This window comes from Schistocerca nitens, unplaced genomic scaffold, assembly GCF_023898315.1.
Source record: "Schistocerca nitens isolate TAMUIC-IGC-003100 unplaced genomic scaffold, iqSchNite1.1 HiC_scaffold_373, whole genome shotgun sequence".
NCBI classification, from domain to species: domain Eukaryota; kingdom Metazoa; phylum Arthropoda; class Insecta; order Orthoptera; family Acrididae; genus Schistocerca; species Schistocerca nitens.
The window spans coordinates 453,709-481,183 of record NW_026045907.1 but is presented as its reverse complement, the minus strand read 5'-3'; the positions used below and the strand labels follow the sequence as shown (position 1 = coordinate 481,183).

General features: G+C 46.8%; 1 protein-coding gene across 1 annotated transcript in view; it reads left to right on the top strand.

Annotated features, from left to right (window-relative positions):
* The window catches only part of LOC126229542 (D-erythrulose reductase-like), a 64,980-nt gene that overhangs the window by 21,909 nt on the left and 15,596 nt on the right, over nt 1-27,475 (top strand). The window contains exons 4-5 of the mRNA XM_049942307.1: nt 9,472-9,586; nt 9,673-9,883. Coding sequence (XP_049798264.1) covers nt 9,472-9,586; nt 9,673-9,883 — 326 coding nt within the window. The remainder of the gene's footprint in view (nt 1-9,471; nt 9,587-9,672; nt 9,884-27,475) is intronic.

Here is a 27,475-nt window from a genome sequence, read left to right as displayed (position 1 = left end):
CAGAAATGAATTGGTCGTGTTGCTACACATCTGTGGCCATCCAGATCGCCCGATTTAACACCAATGGATTTTTGTGTATGGGAACGGATGAAAGACATAGTTTATGAGGGCAAAGTCAATACACGCGAGGCATTACTTGCTGGCATTATGAATGCAATAGGCGAAATTAAGAACAACCCTGTGAAATTGATACGAGCAACAACATCTGTTCAATCACGTGCAGCTAAATGCATTGAACTCGGTAGAGACATTTTTGAACATTTATTGTGAATGTATTGCAAAATTGTATGTACACTGTACAACTTCCTTAACATTGAGCTTTGTTTTTTCCGGTTTAACATGAATTCACGTGTGCTGTGGTATTAATAAGAGCAGATTATCTGACACATTCATACAGTTTCAGTTAATGTTATTATCATCATATTTCCTAAATTAAATTCTGTAAAACTTCTGTGGAAACGAATGAGATTTTTACTCTGCAGCGGAGTGTGCGCTAATATGAAACTTCCTGGCAGATTAAAACTGTGGGCCGGACCGAGACTCGAACTCGGGCCTTTGCCTTTCGCGGGCAAGTGCTCTACCACGTGAGCTACCCAAGCACGACTCACGCCCCGTCCTCACAGCTTCACTTCTGCCAGTACCTCGTTCTGTGGAAAACTTTGTGTAATTGTCTGGAATTAAAAAAAAAAAAAAAACAAGTTGGGCCAAGTAGTTAATAAATTAAAAAATTTACGACATTACTTCTTTGCTACTCTGGATGTTCTGGAAAACTACTCCAGATACACATCTGGGAAATGTATTATTAGATTCACCAAACCAATAACAATAAAAAAATGGAAATCGTGCTTTTCTTTAACCTCACACAGTTTTGCGATGCCTTGATATTAGCAAAGTTGCTAAATTTCTGGAAAAATCTTTTACTATCCGAAACTCCGTAACTAAAAATTTGCGGTCGTATGTTTATATGAACTTTTTCTTTCGTTTTACTTGTAGAATAAAACATTAAAATATTTGTATATCTTGGTGAATCATCCTGTATTTATCATCAACGTCAGTTCACTCCTTCGTCCACGATATAAAACAGGCTTCTAGACCTCTTTCGTTCACCCTTGACCGACAATGAAATACGGAAATAACTCAGTATTTTAAAGCAGTTTACAATAGCCGATGGTTATTGTGTAAATCGTAGTGGGCAAAAGCTTGGCTCAGCCATAAAACAGTACTAATAAGGAAAAGATGAAAACCATCCCGCTGCAATTTCACAGTAATGTGGCCAAACAAATAGAGACAAGTTTCATCAAATCTAAATTTAGATGTGGTTTTCAAGTTAATAAACTCTAAAACTTCACGTAAATCATAGGTTGAGAAGCGCATATGTCAAATTTGACGGTTGTGGTGTACACAGGAGATCAATGTTTGTGTTTAGTATTACGTTGGCCAGACCATCCGCTCTTTTAATATAAGGTTTAAGTTGAGCATTGACAGCCAAGTAACAAAACTGCCTTTGGGTTGAATTATTAGAAACCGGCTATAGTAGAGGCAGTATTGACACAATTAGGCTCATTCTTCACAGAGAGCAAAAAGGAGATGCTCTCAGATTACTGGAAGAGCATGAAATTGACAGAGCCAAAAAAACAGGAGCCAGCAAAAGACTCAATGGGCAACGCGGTTTTGTACCTAATGCCCACTTTGCTTTACTTCATAATCGTACATATGAATTATTTTCTTATTATGATTTGGTTCCCCTCCTCCCCCCGACCCCCTAGAGGGAGGTCGGGCTTGCAGCACCGTAAGACGCCGCTCTGTAGCCAACAGATAAAGTTAAAAAAAAACATAATGAGGGGATATATCAATTAAAAGGTGATAAAACGGTGACTGTTTAAGACTGGTACATGGCGAAAAAGTCCTGAAGAGAACATAATATAAAAGAGGTCAGCGATGCTGATTAAAAACACTTAGGAAATAGACAGGAACAATTAAAAAACATGGCGACAATCTGGCTTCTGTTCACAGCACTTTATAAAGGGGACGCACAACACTGAACACTCACGGAAAACACTGCACTAGTGAGTACAAAGGCATATCGGTGTGGGGGTGGGGAGGACGCGGACAGATGAGGGGGAGAGGGGGAGGCGATGGAGGGAGAGGGAACAGAAAAAGGGGGGAGCAGAGAGGACGCGAGAAAGGAGTGGGGAAGATAGTGGAGGGGAAAGAATGGAGCCAAGGAGTGGGAGAAAGAATGGAAGGGGGGGAGAGGTATCCCAGGAAAAGGACAGAGGGACGGAGGAGGAGGTGAGGATCATAGTTGATCGGAGGGATAAATGGAGGGAGAGAGGGCATCATCTGGGAGGCGGAATTGACGAGAGCCACCTTGGGTAAGGAGATGAAAGGTGTCGAGGCGGAGGCTGGGGGGGGGGGGGGACAATGGTGAAGGTGCAACTTTGGTGGGTGTTGGGGAGGAGCAACCAGGGGATGAGGGGGATCAAGTCGGCAGGAGGTGTAGAGGACACTGACACGTCCAAGCAAAAGGAGCAGATGGGGGAAAGGAATCAGATCATAGAGGATCTGCGTGGGGGACAGGAGGCATATACAGAAGGCGAGGTGGAATGCATGGTGCTCAATAATCTGGGGGGAATTATAGAATTTTGGGGGTGGGTGGGGTGGGAGGGTGGACATCCAAGCAGGACTGGCATAACAGAGGACGGGACAGATTAAGGATTTTTAGGTGTGGAGGATGGTAGAGGGGTTCAAACCCCATGTCCGGCCAGAGAGGAGTTTAAGGAGATGGAGGCAGTTGTGAGCTTTGGATTGGATAGAGCGTAGATGAGGGATCCAGATGAGGTGACGGTCAATGGTGAGTCCAAGGTAGGTGAGGGTGGGGGAGAGGCGGACAAGACGAGCGCAGCTGGCAAGGGAAAAATCAAGGAGCGAGCGGTACGACCTATGGTGATTACCTGATGAATTATTGAACACCTCTCTTGTGTATATCTTGCCCTTATGTGCCTAGTATAGAGTTGGGGGTTGGGGGAGTTGTTTGGGGAATGAGATCAGACAGCGAGGTCATCGGTCTCATCGGATTAGTGAAGGATGGGGAAGGAAGTCGGCTGTGCCCTTTCAGAGGAACCATCCCGACATTTGCCTGAAGTGATTTAGGGAAATCACAGAAAACCTAAATCAGGAGGCCGGACGCGGGATTGAACCGTCGTCCTCCCCAATACGAGTCCAGTGTCTAACCACTGTGCCACCTCGCTCGGTAGTATAGAGTACATCACGTATTGGATTAGTTTTCTTACATTGTACATATTATTCTCGTGTTTGATTGTTCCTTCTCTGTATATGTAATGTAGTTCATTAGCAACATAATAACATTATTGAGTGAGTGTTCAATATTTTATTATACTTTCCTTGGATCGGCGTATCTCATGGCACGAGAGGCCCTCTGGTGGTTAATTTCCTCCGACTTCTCGCCTACGCTGCATTCTAATGGCTGTACCAACAGATGGCGTTGATCTGTCTGGATTGAGTCTTTTATTGTCATCCATTTCGCGTCTTTCACTAATTATTTTATCAGTTTTATTTACTTTATCAACTACATAATCTTTTTCTTGTATTTGTCATTACTTTTATGTAAAATGACCGCAAGAACGTCTCAGAACCAATTTCTTCTTAACAATTTAAAACCTACCTTTATTGGTGTTTTTAATTTACTGCATTTCATCACTGATATAACTTATACACTGGGTAAGTTCACAACAGACTTTACCTATTACACTTTTTCATTTTATTGAATGTTGAACAATTTTATAATTGAGGAATATGTGTAGACTTCAGTACCGACATCTAAAGAGCTTACGATTCAAACATACGTTGTGGGTACTGTACAACAGCTTGATGTGAGCGGTAACGCTATTAGCAGTATGATCCCACCAGCCTGGTTTACCCCATATTTTAAATACACTGACGAGCCAAACCATTAACACCATCTGCTTAATAGCTTGTTCGTATGTCTCTGGAACGAAAAATAACACTGATTCTGCGTATCAGGAATCCGAAAGATTTTTGGCAAATTTGTGGATTTATGTAGCATTAGATGTCTACGCATAGGTCATGTAACTCGCGTAAATCATGGACCGTTGATTTGTGTACGCGGTGATGGCACCCGATAGCAACCCAGATGGGTTCAGCAGGATTTACATCAGGCGAATTTGTCCGAAACGCCAACATGACTTCACTATAATGTTCCTCGAATCACTGTACCACCGTTCGGGCTCCGAGACATGGACATTTGTACTACTGAAAGATGACATAGGCGTCTTGGAAGGCATCGAGCATGAAGGGATGCAGGTGGTTTGCAGCTGTCAGCGTGTCTTCGATTTCTACCACAGATGCCATGCAACTGCAGGAGAATGTCTCTCATAGCATAATACTGCTCCCACCAGCCTGTGTCCACGGCGTGCTGCATGTTCCGAGCCGTCGTCCACCTCGTTGACGGCGTTTGTGAAGAAGACCATCGAGCTGTCGTAGCGGAAATGTGGTTCATCTGAAGAGCCGACGCGTTTCCATTGCTGGACGGTCGAATCCCGATGGTCTCTTGTCCACTGCAGTCGTAATTGACGATGTCGTTGGGTCAGCATGTCAACACATAGGGATGGTTTGCTGCAGAGCTCCATGTTCGACAGTGTACGATGAATGGTGTGCTCCGAAACACGTGTGACTGCACTAGCGTTGTACGCCTTTGGCAGTGATGCCACAATCTATCCTACTCTGTTGAGCGAACAAGGCTACAAACGCCACGTTTTGTGAAGTCATGGACGTGCAGCCATTTAGTACCTAGTGGTAGTTTCACTGTCCTACTACCTCTTTCCGTAGATGCTCACGACAGTAGCACATGAACATTCGCCAAGCTTCGCCGTTTTTTAGGTAGTCCTCCACAGGCTCAGAGTAACAATAGTCTGCTCTTTGTTAATGTCGCTTTTCTCAATTGATTTCCCCGTTTTCAGTCCATATCTTCGCTAGGGTGTTCACCCTTACGTGTCTGCTCCACTTACATACTTTTGCTACCGCGTCACGTGCCCGCAACAGCACCAGTTAGCATCCAGCGTTGCTGTGGGCAGTCGTCATGATGTTTCGGCTGATCAGTGTATCCACTACGAAGATAGGCTGACTTTGCGTGTAATTTGTGACGATGCCATTTTGCTTCCTTTCAATTAGGACATATTGAAGAATAAGTATGCCTCCTTACATTTTAAGTACGTATTCCCACGTCTATGAAAATAATAATATTCATTATCGCATATATATTTTTTTCTTTTAAGATGTAAAGTGTTTATTGTTTGTCTTTCCTCTCCCATATTTTGCTGCAGATCTGAAGATGATCGTTGCTAACCGAAACCGGTACTTTTGTGACCACTGATGGAAATAAAAGAAATTCATTCTGTGATAATGACTGTTCTTTACAACGCCTTGCGATTAAGACCCACTTTCAGCGTACTCTGTCACTTAACCGCGAAATTATTACCTGTCTGAAACACGCGGCGATGTTACAGTTTACAACTACAGAGGCCACTAAGGAAAACTCATCGCAGTGTCAATGCTTTCAGGTGAGTTGTGTACACGCTGTCAGCCCCGACTATGCGCTGACTCACGACTAGTCGACCAGAGCGCACTTTCTCCCAACTGCCATAATATTGTGGTCAGCTTATATCGGCTGAGGGATAAAGGACGGACGTTTAATATATATATATATATATATATATATATATATCGTTACTTGTGCTTCAAAAACATTTGTTAGCAAAATAATACTCAAATGATGTTTCCGTTTTACAAAATTAATGCCTGAAAACATGGTCTCCCAGGTGACAGCCGTTGTCAGCGATGAACTTCTCAAGGCGCTCTCAGAAGTTGACTTCCACTCTGCCCAACATTACTCTGTCAATTTAAACGACTGCCACACGAACTGCTTCCTTCAGTTCTTCATGTGCACGTGGTTCATGCTCGTATACATGTGACTTGAGGTAAGCCAATGAAGCACAGTCGCACATGGACACATCTGGGGAATGAGGGGTTGGGTTGGGTTAGGTTGGGTTGTTTGGGTGAGGAGACCACACAGCGAGGTCATCGGTCTCATTGGATTAGGGAAGGATGGGGAAGAAAGTTCGTCGTGCACCTTCAAAGGAACCATCCCGGCATTTGCTGGGAAATGACCAGGCCATCTACTGTCACCAAGCTGATAAATGACGTGACCACGAATAATAGTCCGAATAGCTTCCATTGAAATTCTTGTTGCGTGAGCTGTGGCCCCGTCCTGCTGAAACCAAACTCGCCGGATAGGAATACGTTTTCTTCTTAATTCAGGTAGGAATAATTCAGTGATCATCTCTCTATAACTTTCTGAGGTTACAGTTGCAGTGTTCTCATTATCCTCTTGGAAAGTAAGGACCAGTAACATCTGCACTAGTTACAACACACCACAGTCACCTTGGTACTATGTAATGGTCTCTCATGCATTAGTTTAGGATTTTCACTGGCCCAGTAACGATAGTTCTGATGATTTACTATGCTGTTCGAATGAACATGAGCTTCATCACTCTTAAACAAAATAATGCTGTCATTTTGCTCAAGTATGTCCTCCATTTCTTGAGCAAAATTTAAAAGCTGTACATAATCTCTAGGGTTCAATTGCTGCACCTTGGCCATTTTGTAGGGATGAAATGCTAGATCAGCATGCAAAAGACGCCTTACTGAACGATCGCTGAGGCTCAGTTCAGCAGGTGACTCCTGGCAGATCAATCAGGACTACGGAATATAGCTTGCCGAACTCTTTCAATATTCTCTGCAATGCACACTTAGCGTCGAGCCCCTGGCGGTGTTCTGTTCATCACTGTCCTCATAAACGAAGTGATTCAACCCAACATAAAATGAAGAATCTGAAGTATAGAAATACTCCAGAATGAGATTTTCACTCTGCAGAGGAGTGTGCGCTCATATGAAACTTCCTGGAAGATTAAAACTGTGTGCCCGACCGAAACTCGAACTCGGGACCTTTGAAAAGGTCTCGAGTTCAAGTCTCGGTCGGGCACACAGTTTTAATCTGCCAGGAAGTTTTATAGAAATATTCCCACTTAAATTCCAAAGATTTGTTGAATGATCAACTTCCATTAAAAACAGACACTGTGTTGATTGCATAGTATCTCTCATAAAATTTGAAAATTATCACATTCCTTTTATATATTAGATCTGTGTGCCATGTTTTTTTTCAAATATATTATATATAACTTCTTTATATATCTTATTTATAATTTTTATGTGCTTTTATATATGTTCGTCGCAGCTAGCACAACAGCTTGTCATGTATGTAGATGCGATTCACTTACTGTAAAGTGTCTATCTGTGATTGCAGTAATCACATACAATATGTACATTTTTGAACATATCACGGCATTGCGCTTTTGGGAAGAAACACCTGCTAAACCAATACTGAGTGAGTTTCTGTAATACACTACAGGCCATTAAAATTGCTACACCAAGAAGAAATGCAGATGATAAACGGGTATTCATTGGACAAGTATATTATACTAGAACTCACATCATGTTATATTTTCACGCAATTTGGGTGCATAGATCTTGAGAAATCAGTACCCACAACAACCACCCCTGGCCGTAATAACGGCCTTGATACGCCTGGGCATTGAGTCAAACAGAGCTAGGATGGCGTGTGCAGGTACAGCTGCCCATGCAGCTTCAACACGATACCACACTTCATCAAGAGTAGTGACTGGCGTATTGTGACGAGCCAGTTGTTCTGCCACCATTGACCAGACGTTTTCAATTGGTGAGAGATCTGGAGAAATTGCTGGCCAGAGCAGCAGTCGAACATTTTCTGTATCCAGAAAGCCTGTACAGGACCTGCAACATGCGGTCGTGCGGTATCCTGCTGAAATGTAGGGTTTCGCAGAGATCGAATGAAGGGTAGAGCCACGGGTCGTAACACGTCTGAAATGTAACGTCCACTGTTCAAAGTGCCGTCAATGCGAACAAGGGGTGACCGAGACATGTAACCAATGGCAACCCATACCATCCCGCCGGGTGATACGCCAGTATGGCGATGACGAATACACGCTTCCAATGTGCGTTCACCGCGATGTCGCCAAACACGGATGCGACCATCATGATGCTGTAAACAGAACCTGGATTCATCCGTAAAAATGACGTTTTGCCATTTGCGCACCCAGGTTCGTCGTTGAGTACACCATCGCAGGCGCTCGTGTCTGCGATGCAGCGTCAAGGGTAACCGCAGCCATGGTCTCGGAGCTGATAGTCAATGCTGCTGGAAACGTCGTCGAACTGTTCGTGCAGATGGTTGTTGTCTTGCAAACGTCTGAATCTGTTGACTCAGGGATCGAGACGCGGCTGCACGATCCGTTACGGCCATGCGGATAAGATGCCTGTCATCTCGCCTGCTAGTGATACGAGGCCGTTGGGATCCAGCACGGCGTTCCGTATTACCCTCCTGAACCCACCGATTCCATATTCTGCTAACAGTCATTGGATCTCGACCAACGCGAGCAGCAATGTCGCGATACGATAGACCGCAATTGCGATAGGCTACAATCCGACCTTTATCAAAGTCGGAAACGTGATGGTACGCATTTCTCCACCTTACACGAGGCATCACAACAACGTTTCACCTGGCAACGCCGGTCAACTGCTGTGTGTGAGAAATCGGTTGGAAAGTTTCCTCATGACAGCACGTTGTAGGTGTCGCCACCTGCGCCAACCTTGTGTGAATGCTCTGAAAAGCTAATCATTTGTATATCACAGCATCTTCTTCCTGTCGGTTAAATTTCGCGTCTGTAGCACGTCATCTTCGAGGTGTAACAATTTTAATGGCCAGTAGTGTAGATTTCTTATCTTTCAGATATATTTTTATGCAAGTTCTAGCCGGCCGTGGTGGCCGAGCGGTTCTAGGCGCTACAATCTGGAACCGCGCGACGCTACGGTCGCAGGTTCGCATCCTGCCTCGGGCTCTAGGTTAGTTAGGTTTAAGTAGTTCTAAGTTCTAGGGGACTGATGACCTTAGAAGCTGAGTCCCATAGTGCTCAGAGCCATTTGAACCATTTTTTGCAAGTTCTAAATATTTATGAAGTCCCTAGTTTTGTAGGCTTCTGAAGATGTCGAAATTGGTAAAACGAAATAAAAATATATTTGCAACTTCCGACAGAATTTTATTCTGAAAGAGATGTGGTTGTAGATGTAGCGGTAGGTAAAAGGTATCTGGAACAGTATGCACCCTCCGCCACGTTCCGTATGGTAGCTTTCAGTGTACAGATGTAGATTCTCATGTTTAGAACCTTCCACTTTTCTGTAAGTTCTGTGCCTGTTTATTCCGTTGGGTGGTAGTATGTTCACTGTCTTGCAACTGTAACACGTGTGCTCCAGGTCCCTAACGAGATGTTTTGTCGCTTACAGGAGCTTCGAAGTTAACCTGAAGGCGGTGATCAACATCAGCCAGGTCGTCTCGGACGGGATGATCAAGAGCGGGAAGGGTGGCAGCATCGTCAACGTGTCGTCGCAGACCGCCATGGTGGGTGCCCCAGCTGCGCCACCTTGACGCCATCCCCAGGGTCTCCTCCTGGCCACTGCTGAGCACCGGCCTGTGCTTCTGTGCAGGTGGCCATCCCCAACCACGCGGTCTACTCGGCCACCAAGGGCGGGCTGGACCAGCTGTCGCGGGCCATGGCGCTCGAGCTGGGCCCGCACAACATCCGCACCAACTGCGTCAACCCCACCGTCGTCTGGACCGAGATGACCAAGAAGGGCTGGCGCGACCCTGACAAGCTCGCCGCCATGATCTCCAAGATACCGCTCGGGAAGCTGGCAGGTACCAGACCACTGTCCACTCCACTCTGATTGGGCAACGTAGTCAGGCTGTTCTGCCCACGAATGAAACAAGTTGTTTCGGGGGATCCTGAGGTGGGGTTGGGAGGGGGAGGGGGAAGATGAGGAGTGGAAGGAGGAGAAACGAGGCTATGTCAGTATGACTGGCTGGGGGTTTCAGCCACGAGTCTTCCAATGTGAGGCCAGTATGGGATGATTCCACTGAATTACTCATGCTCCTGGTTTTCAATAAGGCCAGTTAGAAACTGCATTAATTCAGCAGAAACTTTCGTTACGAGCATTTTAACCTCTTTGCAGTTATTTATTTTAACCACCAATGAACAGAATTATGAAACGACAAAGATAAAAAATTCTGAATGTTTTACTGCAAATCTGATAACCTAAATTTTCCTTGAGACATACAATTCTCAACTTTATCTGCAACAGTAATAGAAGCTGAAGAAATGAATTAAGATTTGTACCTCAGTCATCACTTGAACCCAGGTCTCCTGCTTACTTTTTTTCCTTGCTTACTAGGCAAATGAGGTAGCTATTACACCACAGTAAAAAAATGGCTCTGAGCACTATGGCACTTAACTTCTGAGGTCATCAGTCCCCTAGAACGTAGAACTACTTAAACCTAACTAACCTAAGGACATCACACACATCCATGCCCGAGGTCCGATTTGAACCTGCGACCGTAGCGGTCGCGCGGTTCCAGACTGTAGTGCCTAGAACCGCTCGGCCACTCCGGCCGGCTTGCACCATCATACCAACATAGGTAACACAGATACACAGACAACCCTAGTCCAATGCCCTCCCTAACACAAAACTGATAAAAGGCGTGACTTTACGTTTATGTTAGGGGAGGCATGTAGCTACGTTACCTATACTACTTCACAGATGAAATGGCAGACACATTTGCCTATTAGGCAGGAGACCCAGGTTCAAGTCCAGCTTCTATCATTATTGCTATATTTGTGTTACTTAAAAATCACAATAAACATATATTGATAAAAATGTTTTAAGTCATGTTTATATAATATATCTTATAGCGTTACATATTTTTTATGTCAGGCATTTAAAGATTCAGATGAATTAAATTTTGCCTTGTGAATAATTACATATATATAAGTACTTTTCTGAACAGATGGAAATATCTAAGAATTTCATAGATTTTTTTCTTTTGTTCTCGATACTCAAATTAACGTTACTCTACTTGCAGATAACTGATGGACTTCCTTTGCAGTTTAACATCTTGCATCTACTTCTCAGACACTACCGACCGATATCCAACTCTGTCTGACGAACTACCTTCTGGGGTACAGCCTCTGATGCACGCCCTGTTTTCTTCTTCGTTGCATATTCAGTATCTACACTTGAAGAAGGTCTTACTCTATTTCCTCCACTTACATTCCTGTTCATTTTGCACAGGGCATGAGCTATTTCATCGCTGAACTTTGAACTGGCCTCGCCTCGCCTTGTTCTTGGGTACACCAAAATAGTCACATTCCCTCCTGTGCAATAGCCATGCATATACTATCATCATAGCAAGGATCAGAAGCCAATGGTAGTACTTCGTTGATCTGTATTCCGTATAATTCAATTATGCACTCTTCCCATTAACTCGCTGTAGAGAAATCTAATTGATAGATAGCAAATTCAAACCTTACTTTGGTCTTCTTATCCAAACGTTTCACCTTACTTAGCGTTATCACTAGAGGGGTCACCCATGCAACAGTCGTCATTCTCTCCACCAATCTCATGAGCGACAACACTCCTCTTCTTTTCATAATATACTGCAGCATTCACAATATACAGGGTGGAGAAAAATTGTGGCGCTAAATTTTAACCCTGGATAGCTGATGCCAGTAGGAATCAAAAGTACTAATGTTGCGTAGGTCGACAAGGCACCATTTTTAAACTACGGAACTTGGAGCCACGCGCTTCGATTGCCCGTGGGATTGCCCTGTTGCCGTTCGTCGTCTGACGGGCAGCGCTATGGTTGTCTGTTCACACATACAAACGTCCCTCGCCCCGTCACTGCCCGAACGTGATACGCACACGTGTCGAATAGCTCTTGCTGTTTATCTCCACCTCACGTCAGAGGCATTCACACGTAAGCTTCGTTTCGGAGCAGACACACGTCACCTGCGATTTAGTCATACCGTAAACATGGCGGCACGGTATTCGTTTCAAGAGAAACGAGATACGGTTTTTGTTTATGGACTAGCCGACGATAGGTAATGCGCATGAAGCTCGACGGTTGTATGAGGAACGGTACCCAGCAAGACACCATCCACACCCGCAAACGTTTACAGCAATTCACTGGCGACTTGGCGAAACAGGCTCGTTAGCAAGATATAATGGTGATGCTGTAAGACCTCGAACACGACGGGATGCTGCATTTGAAGAGACTGTTGTCGAGCGCTTCGAGGAAGCAGCTACGACAAGCACTCGAGCAGTTGGACACCACATGGGGTCTTATGTCGTTTAGTCTGAGAGGTTTCGAGGGAGTCAGCGTTCATTTAGTTTTCCAACCTGTCCAAAACGTAAATTCTGTGGTGGACTATGAACACAGGCCACGATTTTGCCGGTCGATTCTGACGACGTATTACACGAGATCCCAACTTCCCAGCCATTGTGTTGTTTACCGAAGATTACACCTTCCATTGGGATGGCCTTTACAGCACACGAAACGGTCATTACTGGGCAAGGGGATATCCTCACGTCACGTACGTCCACGGACATCAGGAGATTTTCGCTCGACATTTGGGCAAGCATTGCGGGAGACCATCTGATTGGGCCGGTCCGTCTACCTCCTCGACTTGCTGGGGCAAGTGGTTGCAGCGTGATGGGGCGCCTGCACTTAACAGTCGGGCTGTGCGCGGATATTTAAATGTACTTTTCGACGGCCGGGCAATTGGCAGAGGTGTTCGTAGGACATGACCCCCGCGATCACCTGACCTCACGCCACAGGATTCTTTCTTGTGGGGATTCTTCAAGGTTCTAGTTTACCCACGTGGACGCGAACCACCTAGAAACGAAGAGGAATTAATGGATAGCATTCAACGTGCTGCCAATCACATCAGTGCAATTCCTGGGATCTTCGAAAGAGTTCGGCAAAACACCGTTCGACGTTATCGAGATTTTGTCGCGTCAGAGGGTCGCCAGTTCGAGCACCTGCTTTAAGTAAACAGTGTCCTAGCTACAAAAAGGCTCTTTTCATGGCCGACACAATTTGTAAAAGACTTTCTGTACGCGAAGTAACAACTGTGGGCGGGTTTGTTCCCGGTACGTCTTATCATCAAACTACAATGCATGTGTCGGGATGCTGTCCCCCAGAGTGGGGACTGAATATCGCAATCTCCGTCAGACAAAGCTTTCGCGGCCATGCGTTGTCCAGAGCATCCGACAACAGGGCAATCTTTGGGACAATCGGAGAGCGTGGCGCCAAGTTTCCGTAGTTTAAAAATTTTGTGTTGTCGACCTACGCAACATTAGTAATTTCGGTTCTTACTGGCATCAGTTATCCAGCGTTAAACATCCGTGACACAATTTGCTTGCAAATTCCTAAGTTGACTAACGTTTTAAAAATAGGATGACAAATTCTAGGAATAATGTCTACTACAATAATTTTTTGTCCTGGTACACTTCAAAGTTACCTCCATCACATAATATTTATTTAAAGTTGATAACTTACGTTTTTCAACATCAGTAACAATAAATGTCAACAGCTGAAACACACGCGGCCACGCTAGACGGTGCTCCAAAGATTCAACTGTTCAAATAGTCCAAGAAATTCTCACAGTGCAAAGCAAATTCCCATGCTTTTAGTCTGAAGCGTCACGAATCTGTTACGAACGGCGATTGTGAGAAAATGCTTCGCGCTATGCAGATGCAAATTTGCTATGCGCTATGCGTTGCAAATTTGTTGAGCTCGTCCATAGAGGGCCAAATACAGATCTCTCTTTTTTCTGACATAATTTCAGTCGATATATGCCGACGTAGTAATTAAACTCTTTAAGGCACTCCGTTGTCACTTTTAACTGTTAGTATCGCTTTACAAACTCTGTGATTGTAATTTGTTCCTGAGAAACTTTATCGACCGGAATAATTTCGTACCTTTGTTCAGGATAAAATTTAGAAGCAACTGTCAAACAATGTTATCAGCAGTAGTACTTGCTATTGGTGATGTATAAATTCAAGAACTAAGAGAGGACCTCAAAAAGTAAGTTACACATCAATATGGCAGGCCAAGTAACTTTTGTTGAATGCTACACTACACTTTAAAGTAACACAGATACGTGGCACTATTTGTCAACAGTCTCCAAGTCTCTCTACAGAACGGTTAGAAGGTTCTGTCAATCGTTCAGTAAGTCCTCGATAACAGAAATCCGCTTCTTGATTGCTGGGATATGACTGGTTAGGTCGAAACTAGTTGCGGTATACTAAGACAAGAACTTTTTATGGTTTCGTGTGCTTATTTTACAAGAAAGAAGTTCCAACATTCACAACGGAATTTTTTTCGTTGTTTTTTCTTCAGTCAGTTTTCTGATTGCTCTGATGCTGCCCATCACTACTTTGTCTCCTGTGCCAAAGTCTTCATCTCAGAGCAGCCCGTGCATACTATGTCCTCAATTATTTGCTGGATATATTCGAATCTCTGTCTTCCCTCACAGTTATTATCCTCTATTGGTCCCTCCAGTACCGAGAAGTTACACCTGGCTTTCTTAATGCAAGTCCCATCATCCTGTCCCTACTTTTAATCAGTGCTATCCGCATATTGTAATCTGGTCGATCCTGCGGAGAACCTCCTCATTCCTCATCAGCCTTCACAATTTTCAGCACCCATCGTTTCTCTTCTTCTCAGCTTCCCCGACTCATTCTCTTACATTGCTGGTGCACCTGACACAAATCCTCAGAACTTCCTTCATCAAACTTTGATCTGTCTTTTATGCTACTAGACCTCTTTTGGTCAGAAATCTGTGCCAGTATGCCTTTTGTGTCCTCTTTGCTTCATTTACGTTATCTTGCTTCCAAGGTAGTGGAATCACTTCACTTCGTCTTCTCTGAATATCGCAATTTCGCTGCAGTCTGATTGCTAATTCCATTTCTGTTTTTCCTCATCACTTTCATCTTTGTTCGATTTACTCTGAGTCCATATTCTGTGCTAACCAGAGCGTAATTCTTTCTGCTTTAACTTAGATTATGACGCGCCTGCTCATGCAAGAGAACTAAAATTTGATTTTAAATAGAAACAGGAATTAATCGCTGGAAAGAAAACTATTGAAATTAACTGGAGCAGACGGTCATTGTTGATGGTGTGTGCATTTCCGTTGGCGGCCAAATTCACTTCTAGAAAAATGCTGTAAGATTTGGAGAAGATTACATCTAATAATACCACTATCAGTTTTTCGCGGCCGGTATCTGTTAGTTATGGGCGCAATAGAATCGCAGCTTGGAGACATTCGCCAGATCGTTTAAGGTTCCACGCTTGCATTCAAGTTTGCTAACCGCTTCGTCATGATCGGCAGTGAACCTCAGGCTATCTGTAGCAACTTGGAAATGAATAAATGGCAGAATACTAATTGTATTCGGGCATTGCGTCTCTTCGCCACGATCCGTTAAGCTCCTATTGGTCGTCGACTGGAACAATAAAACATTTCATGTTAAATGAAAACTCGCGAGACTTAACTAATTTAACAAACTGCCTATTGGCTTCTGTCTCGGGTTCTTCGGCCGACGTTCATCTAATGATTTTTCTGACGTTTCGCCAGCACGAGTGGCTGGCATTGTCAAAGCTTCACCCTCCATTGCCGGTGGTGAACTGGAGCCGAGCTCGCGGGCGCAGACTATATGTACCTGGCGCGCCAACGTCCGAGGGCTTCTCCGCGGTCATTTCCGGTGCGGTTCTCCTCTTGCTACCTGCGACGGTCGTTCGCTGCAGTACGGGAAGCCAGGATCCGTTGACCTTAAGGCTTTCCTCTTTCTTGTTCAAACTGTTCGCGTGTTTTTGTATTTCTACAGCTTCTCTGAACAAGCGCGTGTGATAGTGGTTCTCTACAGCCAGAACTTCCGTGTCGGCGAATTTTATTACGTGGTCGGTCTCATTCAGTGCGTGTTCTGCCACGGCCGATTTCTCCACCTGCCCCAACCTGCAATGTCGCTTATGCTCCTTGATCCTGGTGTTAATGGATCGTCCAGTCATCCCGACATAAACTTTTCCGCATGTGCATGGTATGCGGTATATTCCCGACATTGCAAGTGGGTCTCTTTTCTCCTTCGCCGATCTAAGACACTCTTTGATCTTCCTTGTCGGTTTGAAGATCGTCTTTACGCCATGTTTGCGCAATATACGGCCGATTCTGTCCGTCACTCTGGGAATGTATGGCAGAAAGGCCGTACCCGACATTTCTTTTTCTGGTTCCTTACTTCGCCGAATGTTTGGCTCAGTTACACTTCTAATATAATTTGTGGAGTACCCATTGCTCCTCAGGACTGTTTCCAGGTGTTGCATTTCTCGTTTGAGGTGTTGCGGCTCACATATTCGTCCTGCTCTCGTTACGAGCGTACTAATCATGCCCCTTTTCTGGCTTGGGTGGTGGTTTGACAGTTTGTGCAGGTATCGGTCCGTGTGAGTCGGTTTTCGATACACGCTGTGTCCCAGGTTTTCGCCGTCCCTTGTGACCAGCACATCTAGAAATGGCAGTTTCTTGTCCTTTTCTACTTCCATGGTAAATGTTATGTTGGCATGGAGGCTGTTCAAGTGTCTTAGGAAGTCACCGAGCTGTTCTTCACCATGGCTCCACACCACGAAAGTATCATCGACGTACCTGTACCACACCTTAGGTTTGCAAGTCGCCGAGTCCAGTGCCTGTGCTTCGAATTGTTCCATGAAGAAGTTGGCCACCACTGGACTGAGAGGACTACCCATGGCGACGCCTTCCAGCTGTTCGTAGAAGTCGCCATTCCACGTGAAATAGCTCGTGGTGAGACATGCATGGAAGAGCTTTCTGATGTCTAGCGGGAAAATGGAACCGATGTGCTCCAGAGCGTCACTGAGTGGCACTTTCGTAAATAACGAAACAACATCAAAGCTGACCAGGATGTCGTTTGGTGCAAGTTTCAGTTTCTTCAGCTTCTCAATGAAATGTCCTGAGTCCTTAATGTATGTGTCGGTCTTCCCCACGTGTGGTTGGAGCAGAGAGGCCAAGTGTTTTGCCAGCTTATATGTCGGTGATCCAGGAGCGCTAACGATCGGTCTCAGTGGAACGTTGTTCTTATGGATCTTGGGTAATCCATACAGCCGAGGTGGTAGGGCTTCTGTGTTGCGCAGGTTTCTCTGTATGTCCGCCGGCAGAGAAGACGCCTTGATCAATCGATTCGTATTCCGTGTGATACGTTGCGTTGGATCTGCGCTTAGTTTTCGGTACGTCGTCGGATCTAATAGGTCTCGGATCTTTTGCTCATAATCTTCGGTCTTCATTACGACGGTCGCATTCCCCTTATCGGCAGGCAGTACCAATATACTCTTGTCGGCGTTGAGATTCTTAATGGCTTGTACCTCTTCTTTCTTCAGGTTGCAAGCTGGCGGTTTTGCTCGGCGCAGTATCCTGGCTGTTTCCGTGCGTATTTCCTCTGCCCTTTCACAAGGAAGGGCACGAATGGCTGCTTCGGTGTTGGCAATGATGTCCTCCATAGGTATGGTTCTCGGGATGATAGCGAAATTCCCTCCTTTTTGAAGAACAGACACTTCCTCTTCGGTCAATTGTCGTTCAGTGAGGTTGACCACTGTGTGTGACATGTCGGGAGTCGCCTTGTCGGTCTGCTTCCGGCATCTTTCAAACTTTTTCTTCTGTCGCTCGGTGCAGCGCTCGAGTTCGTTCTGCATGCTCCTGTGAGTGATGCTGTCGATCTTGTCCCAGTCGTCTCGATGCATTCTGCTACTTAGTTGATAGAAAATGTCCAGAAGTTCCTGATCCGTTCTTGCCAAGTCTCTCCGTGTTGTATGTATTCGCTCACGAAGAAAAGCTCGTTCCATTCTGTCGTAGATACGATGTGCTTGGGCGGTGGTGAATAGGCGCTTGCATCTCAAGAACTTCGGTGTAGCACATTCATCTCGGCACCGTGACAGAAAGGCGAGAGAGGACATCAGTCGCGCTTTCTTCTTCCGTCGTTGGTCAAGGCGTCGGTACAATCTGCAAATCTCCTCCCCGTAGAGGCGTAATACAAAATTGTTGAGGCTTTCGTGGCCACTTGTTGACAAACTGCCTATTGGCTTCTGTCTCGGGTTCTTCGGCCGACGTTCATCTAATGATTTTTCTGACGTTTCGCCAGCACGAGTGGCTGGCATTGTCAAAGCTTCACCCTCCATTGCCGGTGGTGAACTGGAGCCGAGCTCGCGGGCGCAGACTATATGTACCTGGCGCGCCAACGTCCGAGGGCTTCTCCGCGGTCATTTCCGGTGCGGTTCTCCTCTTGCTACCTGCGACGGTCGTTCGCTGCAGTACGGGAAGCCAGGATCCGTTGACCTTAAGGCTTTCCTCTTTCTTGTTCAAACTGTTCGCGTGTTTTTGTATTTCTACAGCTTCTCTGAACAAGCGCGTGTGATAGTGGTTCTCTACAGCCAGAACTTCCGTGTCGGCGAATTTTATTACGTGGTCGGTCTCATTCAGTGCGTGTTCTGCCACGGCCGATTTCTCCACCTGCCCCAACCTGCAATGTCGCTTATGCTCCTTGATCCTGGTGTTAATGGATCGTCCAGTCATCCCGACATAAACTTTTCCGCATGTGCATGGTATGCGGTATATTCCCGACATTGCAAGTGGGTCTCTTTTCTCCTTCGCCGATCTAAGACACTCTTTGATCTTCCTTGTCGGTTTGAAGATCGTCTTTACGCCATGTTTGCGCAATATACGGCCGATTCTGTCCGTCACTCTGGGAATGTATGGCAGAAAGGCCGTACCCGACATTTCTTTTTCTGGTTCCTTACTTCGCCGAATGTTTGGCTCAGTTACACTTCTAATATAATTTGTGGAGTACCCATTGCTCCTCAGGACTGTTTCCAGGTGTTGCATTTCTCGTTTGAGGTGTTGCGGCTCACATATTCGTCCTGCTCTCGTTACGAGCGTACTAATCATGCCCCTTTTCTGGCTTGGGTGGTGGTTTGACAGTTTGTGCAGGTATCGGTCCGTGTGAGTCGGTTTTCGATACACGCTGTGTCCCAGGTTTTCGCCGTCCCTTGTGACCAGCACATCTAGAAATGGCAGTTTCTTGTCCTTTTCTACTTCCATGGTAAATGTTATGTTGGCATGGAGGCTGTTCAAGTGTCTTAGGAAGTCACCGAGCTGTTCTTCACCATGGCTCCACACCACGAAAGTATCATCGACGTACCTGTACCACACCTTAGGTTTGCAAGTCGCCGAGTCCAGTGCCTGTGCTTCGAATTGTTCCATGAAGAAGTTGGCCACCACTGGACTGAGAGGACTACCCATGGCGACGCCTTCCAGCTGTTCGTAGAAGTCGCCATTCCACGTGAAATAGCTCGTGGTGAGACATGCATGGAAGAGCTTTCTGATGTCTAGCGGGAAAATGGAACCGATGTGCTCCAGAGCGTCACTGAGTGGCACTTTCGTAAATAACGAAACAACATCAAAGCTGACCAGGATGTCGTTTGGTGCAAGTTTCAGTTTCTTCAGCTTCTCAATGAAATGTCCTGAGTCCTTAATGTATGTGTCGGTCTTCCCCACGTGTGGTTGGAGCAGAGAGGCCAAGTGTTTTGCCAGCTTATATGTCGGTGATCCAGGAGCGCTAACGATCGGTCTCAGTGGAACGTTGTTCTTATGGATCTTGGGTAATCCATACAGCCGAGGTGGTAGGGCTTCTGTGTTGCGCAGGTTTCTCTGTATGTCCGCCGGCAGAGAAGACGCCTTGATCAATCGATTCGTATTCCGTGTGATACGTTGCGTTGGATCTGCGCTTAGTTTTCGGTACGTCGTCGGATCTAATAGGTCTCGGATCTTTTGCTCATAATCTTCGGTCTTCATTACGACGGTCGCATTCCCCTTATCGGCAGGCAGTACCAATATACTCTTGTCGGCGTTGAGATTCTTAATGGCTTGTACCTCTTCTTTCTTCAGGTTGCAAGCTGGCGGTTTTGCTCGGCGCAGTATCCTGGCTGTTTCCGTGCGTATTTCCTCTGCCCTTTCACAAGGAAGGGCACGAATGGCTGCTTCGGTGTTGGCAATGATGTCCTCCATAGGTATGGTTCTCGGGATGATAGCGAAATTCCCTCCTTTTTGAAGAACAGACACTTCCTCTTCGGTCAATTGTCGTTCAGTGAGGTTGACCACTGTGTGTGACATGTCGGGAGTCGCCTTGTCGGTCTGCTTCCGGCATCTTTCAAACTTTTTCTTCTGTCGCTCGGTGCAGCGCTCGAGTTCGTTCTGCATGCTCCTGTGAGTGATGCTGTCGATCTTGTCCCAGTCGTCTCGATGCATTCTGCTACTTAGTTGATAGAAAATGTCCAGAAGTTCCTGATCCGTTCTTGCCAAGTCTCTCCGTGTTGTATGTATTCGCTCACGAAGAAAAGCTCGTTCCATTCTGTCGTAGATACGATGTGCTTGGGCGGTGGTGAATAGGCGCTTGCATCTCAAGAACTTCGGTGTAGCACATTCATCTCGGCACCGTGACAGAAAGGCGAGAGAGGACATCAGTCGCGCTTTCTTCTTCCGTCGTTGGTCAAGGCGTCGGTACAATCTGCAAATCTCCTCCCCGTAGAGGCGTAATACAAAATTGTTGAGGCTTTCGTGGCCACTTGTTGACAAACTGCCTATTGGCTTCTGTCTCGGGTTCTTCGGCCGACGTTCATCTAATGATTTTTCTGACGTTTCGCCAGCACGAGTGGCTGGCATTGTCAAAGCTTCACCCTCCATTGCCGGTGGTGAACTGGAGCCGAGCTCGCGGGCGCAGACTATATGTACCTGGCGCGCCAACGTCCGAGGGCTTCTCCGCGGTCATTTCCGGTGCGGTTCTCCTCTTGCTACCTGCGACGGTCGTTCGCTGCAGTACGGGAAGCCAGGATCCGTTGACCTTAAGGCTTTCCTCTTTCTTGTTCAAACTGTTCGCGTGTTTTTGTATTTCTACAGCTTCTCTGAACAAGCGCGTGTGATAGTGGTTCTCTACAGCCAGAACTTCCGTGTCGGCGAATTTTATTACGTGGTCGGTCTCATTCAGTGCGTGTTCTGCCACGGCCGATTTCTCCACCTGCCCCAACCTGCAATGTCGCTTATGCTCCTTGATCCTGGTGTTAATGGATCGTCCAGTCATCCCGACATAAACTTTTCCGCATGTGCATGGTATGCGGTATATTCCCGACATTGCAAGTGGGTCTCTTTTCTCCTTCGCCGATCTAAGACACTCTTTGATCTTCCTTGTCGGTTTGAAGATCGTCTTTACGCCATGTTTGCGCAATATACGGCCGATTCTGTCCGTCACTCTGGGAATGTATGGCAGAAAGGCCGTACCCGACATTTCTTTTTCTGGTTCCTTACTTCGCCGAATGTTTGGCTCAGTTACACTTCTAATATAATTTGTGGAGTACCCATTGCTCCTCAGGACTGTTTCCAGGTGTTGCATTTCTCGTTTGAGGTGTTGCGGCTCACATATTCGTCCTGCTCTCGTTACGAGCGTACTAATCATGCCCCTTTTCTGGCTTGGGTGGTGGTTTGACAGTTTGTGCAGGTATCGGTCCGTGTGAGTCGGTTTTCGATACACGCTGTGTCCCAGGTTTTCGCCGTCCCTTGTGACCAGCACATCTAGAAATGGCAGTTTCTTGTCCTTTTCTACTTCCATGGTAAATGTTATGTTGGCATGGAGGCTGTTCAAGTGTCTTAGGAAGTCACCGAGCTGTTCTTCACCATGGCTCCACACCACGAAAGTATCATCGACGTACCTGTACCACACCTTAGGTTTGCAAGTCGCCGAGTCCAGTGCCTGTGCTTCGAATTGTTCCATGAAGAAGTTGGCCACCACTGGACTGAGAGGACTACCCATGGCGACGCCTTCCAGCTGTTCGTAGAAGTCGCCATTCCACGTGAAATAGCTCGTGGTGAGACATGCATGGAAGAGCTTTCTGATGTCTAGCGGGAAAATGGAACCGATGTGCTCCAGAGCGTCACTGAGTGGCACTTTCGTAAATAACGAAACAACATCAAAGCTGACCAGGATGTCGTTTGGTGCAAGTTTCAGTTTCTTCAGCTTCTCAATGAAATGTCCTGAGTCCTTAATGTATGTGTCGGTCTTCCCCACGTGTGGTTGGAGCAGAGAGGCCAAGTGTTTTGCCAGCTTATATGTCGGTGATCCAGGAGCGCTAACGATCGGTCTCAGTGGAACGTTGTTCTTATGGATCTTGGGTAATCCATACAGCCGAGGTGGTAGGGCTTCTGTGTTGCGCAGGTTTCTCTGTATGTCCGCCGGCAGAGAAGACGCCTTGATCAATCGATTCGTATTCCGTGTGATACGTTGCGTTGGATCTGCGCTTAGTTTTCGGTACGTCGTCGGATCTAATAGGTCTCGGATCTTTTGCTCATAATCTTCGGTCTTCATTACGACGGTCGCATTCCCCTTATCGGCAGGCAGTACCAATATACTCTTGTCGGCGTTGAGATTCTTAATGGCTTGTACCTCTTCTTTCTTCAGGTTGCAAGCTGGCGGTTTTGCTCGGCGCAGTATCCTGGCTGTTTCCGTGCGTATTTCCTCTGCCCTTTCACAAGGAAGGGCACGAATGGCTGCTTCGGTGTTGGCAATGATGTCCTCCATAGGTATGGTTCTCGGGATGATAGCGAAATTCCCTCCTTTTTGAAGAACAGACACTTCCTCTTCGGTCAATTGTCGTTCAGTGAGGTTGACCACTGTGTGTGACATGTCGGGAGTCGCCTTGTCGGTCTGCTTCCGGCATCTTTCAAACTTTTTCTTCTGTCGCTCGGTGCAGCGCTCGAGTTCGTTCTGCATGCTCCTGTGAGTGATGCTGTCGATCTTGTCCCAGTCGTCTCGATGCATTCTGCTACTTAGTTGATAGAAAATGTCCAGAAGTTCCTGATCCGTTCTTGCCAAGTCTCTCCGTGTTGTATGTATTCGCTCACGAAGAAAAGCTCGTTCCATTCTGTCGTAGATACGATGTGCTTGGGCGGTGGTGAATAGGCGCTTGCATCTCAAGAACTTCGGTGTAGCACATTCATCTCGGCACCGTGACAGAAAGGCGAGAGAGGACATCAGTCGCGCTTTCTTCTTCCGTCGTTGGTCAAGGCGTCGGTACAATCTGCAAATCTCCTCCCCGTAGAGGCGTAATACAAAATTGTTGAGGCTTTCGTGGCCACTTGTTGACAAACTGCCTATTGGCTTCTGTCTCGGGTTCTTCGGCCGACGTTCATCTAATGATTTTTCTGACGTTTCGCCAGCACGAGTGGCTGGCATTGTCAAAGCTTCACCCTCCATTGCCGGTGGTGAACTGGAGCCGAGCTCGCGGGCGCAGACTATATGTACCTGGCGCGCCAACGTCCGAGGGCTTCTCCGCGGTCATTTCCGGTGCGGTTCTCCTCTTGCTACCTGCGACGGTCGTTCGCTGCAGTACGGGAAGCCAGGATCCGTTGACCTTAAGGCTTTCCTCTTTCTTGTTCAAACTGTTCGCGTGTTTTTGTATTTCTACAGCTTCTCTGAACAAGCGCGTGTGATAGTGGTTCTCTACAGCCAGAACTTCCGTGTCGGCGAATTTTATTACGTGGTCGGTCTCATTCAGTGCGTGTTCTGCCACGGCCGATTTCTCCACCTGCCCCAACCTGCAATGTCGCTTATGCTCCTTGATCCTGGTGTTAATGGATCGTCCAGTCATCCCGACATAAACTTTTCCGCATGTGCATGGTATGCGGTATATTCCCGACATTGCAAGTGGGTCTCTTTTCTCCTTCGCCGATCTAAGACACTCTTTGATCTTCCTTGTCGGTTTGAAGATCGTCTTTACGCCATGTTTGCGCAATATACGGCCGATTCTGTCCGTCACTCTGGGAATGTATGGCAGAAAGGCCGTACCCGACATTTCTTTTTCTGGTTCCTTACTTCGCCGAATGTTTGGCTCAGTTACACTTCTAATATAATTTGTGGAGTACCCATTGCTCCTCAGGACTGTTTCCAGGTGTTGCATTTCTCGTTTGAGGTGTTGCGGCTCACATATTCGTCCTGCTCTCGTTACGAGCGTACTAATCATGCCCCTTTTCTGGCTTGGGTGGTGGTTTGACAGTTTGTGCAGGTATCGGTCCGTGTGAGTCGGTTTTCGATACACGCTGTGTCCCAGGTTTTCGCCGTCCCTTGTGACCAGCACATCTAGAAATGGCAGTTTCTTGTCCTTTTCTACTTCCATGGTAAATGTTATGTTGGCATGGAGGCTGTTCAAGTGTCTTAGGAAGTCACCGAGCTGTTCTTCACCATGGCTCCACACCACGAAAGTATCATCGACGTACCTGTACCACACCTTAGGTTTGCAAGTCGCCGAGTCCAGTGCCTGTGCTTCGAATTGTTCCATGAAGAAGTTGGCCACCACTGGACTGAGAGGACTACCCATGGCGACGCCTTCCAGCTGTTCGTAGAAGTCGCCATTCCACGTGAAATAGCTCGTGGTGAGACATGCATGGAAGAGCTTTCTGATGTCTAGCGGGAAAATGGAACCGATGTGCTCCAGAGCGTCACTGAGTGGCACTTTCGTAAATAACGAAACAACATCAAAGCTGACCAGGATGTCGTTTGGTGCAAGTTTCAGTTTCTTCAGCTTCTCAATGAAATGTCCTGAGTCCTTAATGTATGTGTCGGTCTTCCCCACGTGTGGTTGGAGCAGAGAGGCCAAGTGTTTTGCCAGCTTATATGTCGGTGATCCAGGAGCGCTAACGATCGGTCTCAGTGGAACGTTGTTCTTATGGATCTTGGGTAATCCATACAGCCGAGGTGGTAGGGCTTCTGTGTTGCGCAGGTTTCTCTGTATGTCCGCCGGCAGAGAAGACGCCTTGATCAATCGATTCGTATTCCGTGTGATACGTTGCGTTGGATCTGCGCTTAGTTTTCGGTACGTCGTCGGATCTAATAGGTCTCGGATCTTTTGCTCATAATCTTCGGTCTTCATTACGACGGTCGCATTCCCCTTATCGGCAGGCAGTACCAATATACTCTTGTCGGCGTTGAGATTCTTAATGGCTTGTACCTCTTCTTTCTTCAGGTTGCAAGCTGGCGGTTTTGCTCGGCGCAGTATCCTGGCTGTTTCCGTGCGTATTTCCTCTGCCCTTTCACAAGGAAGGGCACGAATGGCTGCTTCGGTGTTGGCAATGATGTCCTCCATAGGTATGGTTCTCGGGATGATAGCGAAATTCCCTCCTTTTTGAAGAACAGACACTTCCTCTTCGGTCAATTGTCGTTCAGTGAGGTTGACCACTGTGTGTGACATGTCGGGAGTCGCCTTGTCGGTCTGCTTCCGGCATCTTTCAAACTTTTTCTTCTGTCGCTCGGTGCAGCGCTCGAGTTCGTTCTGCATGCTCCTGTGAGTGATGCTGTCGATCTTGTCCCAGTCGTCTCGATGCATTCTGCTACTTAGTTGATAGAAAATGTCCAGAAGTTCCTGATCCGTTCTTGCCAAGTCTCTCCGTGTTGTATGTATTCGCTCACGAAGAAAAGCTCGTTCCATTCTGTCGTAGATACGATGTGCTTGGGCGGTGGTGAATAGGCGCTTGCATCTCAAGAACTTCGGTGTAGCACATTCATCTCGGCACCGTGACAGAAAGGCGAGAGAGGACATCAGTCGCGCTTTCTTCTTCCGTCGTTGGTCAAGGCGTCGGTACAATCTGCAAATCTCCTCCCCGTAGAGGCGTAATACAAAATTGTTGAGGCTTTCGTGGCCACTTGTTGACAAACTGCCTATTGGCTTCTGTCTCGGGTTCTTCGGCCGACGTTCATCTAATGATTTTTCTGACGTTTCGCCAGCACGAGTGGCTGGCATTGTCAAAGCTTCACCCTCCATTGCCGGTGGTGAACTGGAGCCGAGCTCGCGGGCGCAGACTATATGTACCTGGCGCGCCAACGTCCGAGGGCTTCTCCGCGGTCATTTCCGGTGCGGTTCTCCTCTTGCTACCTGCGACGGTCGTTCGCTGCAGTACGGGAAGCCAGGATCCGTTGACCTTAAGGCTTTCCTCTTTCTTGTTCAAACTGTTCGCGTGTTTTTGTATTTCTACAGCTTCTCTGAACAAGCGCGTGTGATAGTGGTTCTCTACAGCCAGAACTTCCGTGTCGGCGAATTTTATTACGTGGTCGGTCTCATTCAGTGCGTGTTCTGCCACGGCCGATTTCTCCACCTGCCCCAACCTGCAATGTCGCTTATGCTCCTTGATCCTGGTGTTAATGGATCGTCCAGTCATCCCGACATAAACTTTTCCGCATGTGCATGGTATGCGGTATATTCCCGACATTGCAAGTGGGTCTCTTTTCTCCTTCGCCGATCTAAGACACTCTTTGATCTTCCTTGTCGGTTTGAAGATCGTCTTTACGCCATGTTTGCGCAATATACGGCCGATTCTGTCCGTCACTCTGGGAATGTATGGCAGAAAGGCCGTACCCGACATTTCTTTTTCTGGTTCCTTACTTCGCCGAATGTTTGGCTCAGTTACACTTCTAATATAATTTGTGGAGTACCCATTGCTCCTCAGGACTGTTTCCAGGTGTTGCATTTCTCGTTTGAGGTGTTGCGGCTCACATATTCGTCCTGCTCTCGTTACGAGCGTACTAATCATGCCCCTTTTCTGGCTTGGGTGGTGGTTTGACAGTTTGTGCAGGTATCGGTCCGTGTGAGTCGGTTTTCGATACACGCTGTGTCCCAGGTTTTCGCCGTCCCTTGTGACCAGCACATCTAGAAATGGCAGTTTCTTGTCCTTTTCTACTTCCATGGTAAATGTTATGTTGGCATGGAGGCTGTTCAAGTGTCTTAGGAAGTCACCGAGCTGTTCTTCACCATGGCTCCACACCACGAAAGTATCATCGACGTACCTGTACCACACCTTAGGTTTGCAAGTCGCCGAGTCCAGTGCCTGTGCTTCGAATTGTTCCATGAAGAAGTTGGCCACCACTGGACTGAGAGGACTACCCATGGCGACGCCTTCCAGCTGTTCGTAGAAGTCGCCATTCCACGTGAAATAGCTCGTGGTGAGACATGCATGGAAGAGCTTTCTGATGTCTAGCGGGAAAATGGAACCGATGTGCTCCAGAGCGTCACTGAGTGGCACTTTCGTAAATAACGAAACAACATCAAAGCTGACCAGGATGTCGTTTGGTGCAAGTTTCAGTTTCTTCAGCTTCTCAATGAAATGTCCTGAGTCCTTAATGTATGTGTCGGTCTTCCCCACGTGTGGTTGGAGCAGAGAGGCCAAGTGTTTTGCCAGCTTATATGTCGGTGATCCAGGAGCGCTAACGATCGGTCTCAGTGGAACGTTGTTCTTATGGATCTTGGGTAATCCATACAGCCGAGGTGGTAGGGCTTCTGTGTTGCGCAGGTTTCTCTGTATGTCCG